Source organism: Barbus barbus, assembly GCF_936440315.1.
Source record: "Barbus barbus genome assembly, chromosome: 2".
In the NCBI taxonomy this organism is placed as follows: Eukaryota; Metazoa; Chordata; class Actinopteri; order Cypriniformes; family Cyprinidae; genus Barbus; species Barbus barbus.
The window spans coordinates 18,179,807-18,188,167 of NC_136730.1; the positions used below are offsets into that span (position 1 = coordinate 18,179,807).

The 8,361-nt window shown below is 35.7% G+C and overlaps 2 protein-coding genes across 3 annotated transcripts; one reads left to right on the plus strand and one right to left on the minus strand.

The window, feature by feature from the left end:
* Positions 1–151: 151 nt before the first annotated feature.
* On the minus strand, positions 152–5,109 carry LOC306877975 (U3 small nucleolar ribonucleoprotein MPP10-like). Its single transcript, XM_079430042.1, has 11 exons — positions 5,012–5,109; positions 4,014–4,692; positions 3,588–3,760; positions 3,330–3,492; positions 2,932–3,073; positions 2,772–2,839; positions 2,406–2,543; positions 1,701–1,811; positions 1,411–1,518; positions 1,030–1,257; positions 152–928 (listed from the first exon to the last, which is right to left on the minus strand). The coding sequence occupies exons 1-11, from the start codon at positions 5,104–5,106 to the stop codon at positions 779–781; spliced, it is 2,055 nt and encodes a 684-aa protein (XP_079286168.1). The 5' UTR covers positions 5,107–5,109; the 3' UTR covers positions 152–778.
* A 46-nt stretch (positions 5,110–5,155) lies between these two features.
* On the plus strand, positions 5,156–7,887 carry mcee (methylmalonyl CoA epimerase). 2 transcript variants are annotated; one of them, XM_079430056.1, is made up of 3 exons: positions 5,156–5,397; positions 5,604–5,944; positions 6,614–7,887. In XM_079430056.1, exons 1-3 carry the CDS (start codon positions 5,358–5,360, stop codon positions 6,764–6,766), a joined length of 534 nt encoding a protein of 177 aa, XP_079286182.1. In that variant the 5' UTR covers positions 5,156–5,357; the 3' UTR covers positions 6,767–7,887. The 2 variants fall into 2 exon arrangements, with proteins under 2 accessions (XP_079286182.1, XP_079286181.1); XM_079430055.1 differs by having other exon boundaries at positions 5,351–5,397; positions 5,598–5,944.
* Positions 7,888–8,361: the final 474 nt, after the last annotated feature.

Consider the following 8,361-nt stretch of genomic DNA (forward strand, 5'->3'; position numbering starts at 1 on the left):
AAAGAAAGGAAACATTACAGAGCACTGAAGTCAACAGTAATGCCCTCTTCTGTCCACTTAGTGCTATGACTAACTGAACATGAGTATATAAATGTATTCATTTAGTAAACGCTGAGTAAATAAAATATCAATGAATAAATATATAACTTGTATCTTTTCATTGGATGCATTTATTGAAAGTTACAGCAGTATTTTATACACAAGAAATAATAATAAAGATTTATGTATTATGTATCACAAATTGTGTATCCCAAATTCAAAACAAGTAACATTTATTTTAAAGAAATATAGCACAGGCATACTTTTTAGACCAAACATTCCCCAAAATTAAGCTTTAATTAGGTTTTAATATAAAGTTTTGGACAGTTTCTAGTTGTCAAACATTGTGGAACATGTTCATTGGTTAACATCGAACAACAAAATTGACATTTTAATGTCTGACTTCACTGTTTAAAAGACGTTTTTATGGTTACTATATTGACAGGATACCGTGTACTGGTGATTTTAATGAGAGATTGATTTAATAATATATCACTCCAAGTTCTGTAAAGAGCTTTCTATCTGTTCACAAGCAATATGTATAGTGAGAGTAAACTATATTTTTATTGTTTAAAGAGTGAGATTGTTTAATATAGTCCAAAAATATACAGATAAAACTCCAAGACTCAAATGTACAGGAAAAATAATAATATTTTAATTAAAAAAAATGACAGGTTACAACAATTAGATTTCTCATAAAACTAAGAACTGTACATATTGCTTTTGACACAAGTCAACATTACAACTTAAGCTTGGAAACAGAAATCTCTTTTTGTTTCTTCTTCTTTGCTGTCTGGTCCTTTGAGCCCTTGATTTGGCTCTTGACTTGGTCTTGTAACTGGGAGAAGAAAGCTTGAGAGGAACGCAGGGCCTTATCCATACCATCATTCTGTCAGGAGGAAAAAAAAAAAAAAAAAAAGTTATACACCTAAACAAAACCACAATAATTTACTTGTATTCATTAATGCTGCATTTGACTTAGTTACTGACCGTGAGTATTTTGGCTTTTCCTCCTTTAGTAAGTTTCTTGAGAGTCTGTTCAACCTCAGCTTTGCTCTTCTTCTTGTCTCCTCCTTTCATCGCCTCTTTGGCTTTCTGTCTCTTCTCCCGCTCTTGAATCTTCAGATGCTTCAGTTTCTTCTTCTTGCGTCTCTCTCGTTTCTTATCTGTAGTGGTTTTCTCTGTGTCTCCGAGTATGTCTCCTGCCTTACTCTTCTCCTGAGATAAGGAAATAAAATGCCTCTCATAAAGATTCTGAGATATAACTTGTGTAAATGTTTCATTCAAAAACGACAAAGCAAACTCTTTCCTAAACATTTAAAAGAGAGGTTTTCTGATAAACTTGAATTGATGCGAGCAGGCCACACAAACCTTAATCTCCTCTGGAGCCAGAAGTGTGGCGTCACTGGCGTTGACTGGAGCCACTTCCTCCATAGTTATAGAAGGCAAGTTGGAAACCACTTTCACCTCAGGAATATGCTAAACAGAGAAAGAACAGGAATCCATTTGACATGTTTAGGCCTTACATCAGCTGTTTCAATGAACAGCTAAATTGAAAGTTTTTTGAACATTTCTATAGGTACAGAGCTGGAAATCAGTTTTGCTTGTTTTTCACGTCACATGCAGGAATACACTCAAGCCACAAGGAAAGGTTTACTCACTGGTTTTGGTGTGAAGTGGAAGTTCGATAGCGCATCCAGTTTAAGGAAGAGTGTGTCCATGAGTTTCTGGATTTCTACATGCGCTGGGTTCTCTTCCTCTTCCTTCTTGTCCTGAAGCCCACAAAAAATATAATACGATATAATTTTGTTTTAAGAAATTAATACTTCTTCCACAAGGATGTATTCATTTGATCAAAAGTGACAGGGAAGCCATTTATAATATTAAAAAAGGTTTCAAATTCAAATAAATGCTGTTCTTTTCAACTTTCTATGCATCAAAGAATCCTTTAAAAAAAAAAAAAAAGTATATTTTCCACAACAATATTTTTCAACATTGATAAGAAATATTTCTTGAGCATCAAGTCAGCATATTAGAATGATTTCTGAAGAATCATGTTGACACTCCAGACCGTAGTAATTGATGTTGAAAATTCAGTTTTGGCATCATAGGAATAAATGACATTTTCAAATATAAAACAGTTCTTTTAAATTTTAATAGTATTTAGTATATATTTTTTTAGATTAAATAAAAAAAATGCAGCCTTGGTAAACATAAGAGACTTTCAAAAAAGCTCTTAATTCTAAACTTTTGAATGGTTGTGTGTGTAACTTGTAACACAGTTTTCGACTTAATCCAAATTATAACCAAAAATGTTTTTATAACTGTACACAAGAATGAGCAGGAGGTGAAATGCAAGGACTCACCTGTGTCTGTTTGATATACTCCTGCTCATAAACCTCTGCCAGACTCAGTTTGCTCTTCTCGTGGTCCAGAGTGAGTCTCTTCTTATATTCAAACGCCTCTTCTTTAGGCTTCTCCTTCCTTACCACATCATCCCACACCTGAGACACAACCACAACAATAATACAACAAAAAAGTTAAGTACACTGGGTCATATTCATGAAACAAGCTGACAGTCATTTATAAAAACAATTCAATTCAATGGACAATTTGCACAAAATGGATTAATAAATTATTTAAAGTCACTTCACTTGCCTTTATCTCTTCAAAACAAAGATGGCATCAAATTAGAATATGTACATTAAACATAGAACAAAGTTTAAACAAACCTGATCTTTGATTCTCTGTTTGATAATGTCCTCAAGCTGTAAGGTAGTTTCTTCTGTGATGGCTGGAGCTGTTGAGGAGAGAAACAAAGTAATAAACAAATCAATAAAGACTTTCAAGGCGTCAAGTCTTTTGCTGTGACGATCAGCATGAAGCTCTCACCCATCCTAGAGGCCTGGTCAAACGCCACATCCTCTTCCAGCATGCTGTTCTCCGGTCGAGTCTGAGCGCTCACCTCTCCTGTCAGCTGCCACGGCTTCTCGGACAATGCAGCGTTCTCCAGTTCTTCAATCTTTTTTGACATCTGTTTAAATTCATATCAAATCAGGGTTAGTATTGTCAACTAAACTTTAAAAAAATGTTAACTGAAATAAAGCTGAAATTAAGCATAAATAATGCATGAAAAGATAAATGTTGCCTTGACAATTAACTTAAATAATTTAGGTTGAAGCACTAAAATTACTAACTGGACAAATAAAAAACAAAACTGAATTGAAAGAATTAATTAAATACACAGATTTTTCTCAGTTAAAGATTACAAAAAAAGTACAAAGACAAACCTTTTCCTGTCTCTTTTCAAAGGATGACTTGGACTCAGGTTTAGGCACATTTTTGGCTTTTCCGCCTAGAATATCTTCCACATCCTCTCCCTCACCGTCATCATCAGGGAGGTCAAAGGTCACCTTGCGTAAAGCATTTCTTGCTCCATCACCCGTGTCATCCCTAAATTAAGATGTGAAATGCATAAGATCTCTGAAAGAAAATACTGTAGCATTATATTCGGTTAAAACACGACAAAAGAAGACCTCATGACTTACTCCTCCATATCAAAATCCTCCTCATTCATATCATCATCATCCTCCCCCTCCAGCTCATTCTCATTATCTTCTTCTCCCTCATAATCATCATTAGATTCTGGATCCATCTCTTCAGGCTCTGCATCCACTGGATCAAAGAAATCTTTGTACTTCATATTTCTGGAGCTTTTCTTCTGAAAAAACAAAACATATCGAGTTTCCTGAGATGTCAGTTTGAATTCATGTTTATACAAAGCAACAAATATTGAAATAAAACAATACTCCGAATACATTTTTGATTTTGATAGTTCTATGTAACACAATCCTGTTACATGCATCATAGACCCATAGTTTTACACCCTGGGGTCCATAAAGGTGATGCAACAAATTAAAATAATTAAAAAAATAAATAAATAAAGGCTCAGGAAAAGTCTGTTACACCATTACCTTTTTCTGTTTTGTCAGCGTTGCAGGTTTATCAAAGCACAGTTCCTCGTCATCATCCGATGGCAAATTCTGAAAGAAGTCTATGTCCTCCTCTACGCTCTCATTTCCTTCTCTTCTATCCATGTCATCCAAAAAGGCTTCCATTTCTGACAGTTTAAAAAACCTGTCATCTACTTCTGATGGAGTCCAATTAGATTTTGACTTTGATGATTTGGCAGCTGACTGTTTCTGTTTGGTGTGTTCCTCAAATTTATCTACATCAAAGTCCAAATCCGAGTCTTCACTAGAGAAGTCATCGTCCTTATTGCTTGCAGATGGTTTTAACCTCTGCTTAGTTTTCTCCTCTTTGTCCTTATCATCATCATCATCATCTTCCTCTGCACTCTCTTCTTCTAAATTATTAGCAATTTCCCCATTATCAACATCATCCTCCTCCTCTGCATCTTCAAAAAATTTTATAGTGTCATCTGTGACAGCTTGTTCCACTTCCTCCTCAAAATGTGTCAATAATGCATCGTTCTGAAGCTCCAGCTCCTGCCAGATTTGCTCCTCATCAAAGTTTTGGATGACCAGCTGCTCCAGTGGGCTTCCTTTGCAGTTTGCAGGCTCATGGGCTTTATGCAGATCATAAAGAGTCTTGGTAAGTGATTTGAAGTCTGTTGCCAGAGCATCCTGGACACTGAACAAAGATTGAAAACATCAAAGAGAAACATTACAATTTTTAACCACACTTACTGATAATATTATATTACTATTTGCATATATTTATCATTAATTATATTTACTTAGAGTCTAAAAATAAAACATCCATAGAAATCAACATGAGAGAAATGTAAGAGAAAGTTACATGTCACATATATTCAACTTGTAACCACAACTTGAGACTTTTGCACGTGTGGCCCGATACGCGTTTCAGCTCGTTTAACGTTAGAAAACGTTCTGTCTTAAATCAACAAGTTATTCAGCAAAACAGTTTAAACATTTAACTTGCACCTAACCTGAGAAATATCTCCGGGTGTGCTGTGTCGCTGTTTAGTAACTGTAAGCAGCTCTCCAACGTGCTGCCATCCCCGGTCGCCATCTCTGCACTCATGGGTCTCTGCGTAACGTTACGCTTGGTAAATAAAACCCCCGGAAACAACATGCACTGTGTTGCGTTCCACATAGAAGGTTCCATATAACCACACTGTTTCTTAATATAGCGATTTGCTGGTTTTTAGTGTACCATAATTATGTTTTAAAAATGTAAATATTAGGATTTTTTAAATATGGGTAAATTATGCATCTATTACCATAACTGAACACGTGGTTTGCGCTGTTTAAATAAAGTTGTGTTTGCTTGCGATGACCGCAAAGATGGCTTCCTCTTTACTGAAGGTTGCAGGTAAACTGTAGTAAACCTATATTGTTTTAGTGTCTCTGTTTTTCCTTTAAATGCAACATTTAGAGCTGCTTTTATTCTAGCTGCACACGTTGCACTTGTCTGTATTTTACTCTTTGACAGCTGTTGTGAATAAAATCCACCATAGATTAATTTTGTTCTATATTTAATGCGTCCAAGCTGCAGTCTCATGTCTCTTGTAGTTACAGGTCTCTCGAGGTGTGCGTGGCACACTTTACCCTCAGTGAGGGCAGTGTCTCTGACCGTACCCGTCAGTCAAGGTGTCCCTCAGTCTTTATGGAAGTTAGGCAGACTGAATCATGTGGCTATCGCAGTGCCAGACCTAGAGAAAGCCACAGCACTGTATCGTGATGTGCTGGGGGCTCAAGTAAGCGCCACCGTGCCTCTCCCTGAGCACGGGGTGTACACTGTGTTTGTAGAACTGGGAAACACCAAATTAGAGCTTCTGCACCCTCTGGGAGAGAAAAGCCCTATTGCAGGATTCCTGCAGAAGAACAAAGCTGGAGGGATGCATCATATCTGTATCGAGGTAAAGATGAGATTAGGTTAGATCAGTGCTACTTAGTTCTCAACCTTTTTAACTGAAGGCCCCCTTTTGTCCAACATAATATTCAAAGGCCCCCTATATTGGCTAAGATGTTTTGCGTTTCTGCTGTAATTTTGACAGTGCTGCTTTTTTTGACGATTCTGTTTTTCAACAACGACAACAAAAAAATGACATGACTTGAGAACCAAGATAATACTCCTCTTTTCATACCCAAATATGTCTGGCTTTTACACATGTACAGACAAACACAAAAGTTACATAACACTCACATAAAACTGTATCAAATCACATAGGAGTCATGTATCACAAAAGTCATGTATCACTATTTATTAAGAAAATTTGGTTAAATGTTTTTTTTATACTTTTTATTTTTAAAAGTCAATTGATAAAAGACACGTGCACTTTCAATTGTTACCAAAAATTAAATACTAGGGTACAGTATTAGATATTTTGTTAATTCTTTTTCAATATTCCAATATACAAATAACATTAAATAGGATAATAATATTAATAGTAAATAAATATAATGAAAATTCATGAAGTACATTTCTTGTGAATCAGTCTTCTTGCAAGTCTTCGCACTAAATATTGAGCTGGTTTTATAGTTTAGTGTCAGTATCCGTAATTTATGTGTTGCTTGTTCAATTGCAGGTGGATGATATCAATGCTGCAATAGTTGATTTGAAGGAAAAGAAAATCAGACTGCTCTCCCCAGAGCCACGGATAGGAGCTCATGGCAAACCTGTGATGTTCCTCCACCCTAAAGACTGTGATGGGGTTCTTGTGGAGATAGAACAAGCCTAGCTATCACACATAAGATTGCTATCAAGTAAACGGAGACACTTTGATTAGGCTGTTCATTTTTGACACTTAAGCTGTTGTGATCATTGCTTTGTGTTATGATTCCACTTGTTCCATTCATTTTTACTCTGTTATGGTGTGCTTTATATTCTTGGCCTTTGGCTTTTTTTCTTTTTTTTTGGGTTAAAGATTTTCTTTAGTGACTTAAATGATTAATTTAAGTAAGTTTGATCCTTCATACACATTTTGAATGTGTGAGTTTGTAAAGGGTCAAAGTAAATCTTGTTTAATTCAATTCTTTTCGTATTATTATTTGTGGGGTACACTAGGTTTTTTTTTTTTTTTAATGATGATTACAACAACAGAAGCCAAAATAAGCTCAATTAAATGCGTGTTTTAAGTGCTACGATAAAATGATAGATACGTTTTGCTATGTTTATGAATGTGAATTGAAATCCTCGCAAGCCTCTCATCTGGCTCTCAGTGGAACAGACAGATTGATGCTTTCTTTTTTTGGCTGACAACCATGTATTTGGGAGACAGGTTGGCTCATACCCATCTCTCCACTGTAATCAACCCTCCACCAAATAGAAAGCAGTTTTTTTGTTCTTATGCCTTAAATCTGCTTTTTTTTTTTTAAAGAGAGAGAGAGAGAAATAACTAGAGGAGTAAGATAAGGAAATGATGTTTGTTGGCTTTCTCACTGTGTGGTCTCCAAGATCTTGTTTGAATTTTCCTGCATCAGCACCATTAGAATAAAGAGGTCTTTTCTGCCATTTCAAGCTGTTTTTGACATTTCAAATTATTTGGCAGTCTGAAAAGTGAACAGAAATCTTTCCAGAAAAATTCACACTCAAAAAAATGCATTTTGAATGACTTCCCATTTTACCCATGCTACATTTAGGCTTTTATGCACAGTAGTGAAAAATAACTTAAGGCTTTTAAATACAGGCTTTCCTGTAGCTCAAATAGTAGAGCATGGCGCTAGCAACGCCAAGATCATGGGTTTGATTCCCAGGGAAAGCAAGAGCTGATAAAATGTAAAAACTGTAACTTCAATGCAATGTAAGTCGCTTTGGATAAAAGCGTCTGCTAAATGCATAAAATAAAGCAATATTACATGTTGTTCTGAATCAAACATGAAGAAAATAAGCACCAAAGAAATCTGATGCTAGTTTAAATATTTTCAGGGGAAAGGATATCTTCAATGGAGTAATTCATGCTTCCTAATGATGAGCTCGCATTTGCTTGTCTTTTTGTAAAAGTCATAATGTGAAAACATCTGCCTGAATTAATCGTGAAGCAAGACTAGCTGCATGGTAATTGTTTTCAGTATCCCAAGGCATCTCATCCTAATTGCATGTATTCAAACCACATGGCCAGTTTTATCTGGGGCATTGGAAGCTGTTTATTGCCTTAGCCTTGAGAAACACCATCTCATGTTGTCTGGCCCAGAACACCATCTGCAAGAGAAGGGAATGAAGTATCTCATCATTTCTGTGCTAATGTAGTATTGATTTTATTTTCTTCTTATTTTTTTATTGTCCTGCGGCAACGTTAAGACATAAGATAATGTGTTCTCATTTGCATGTATGACC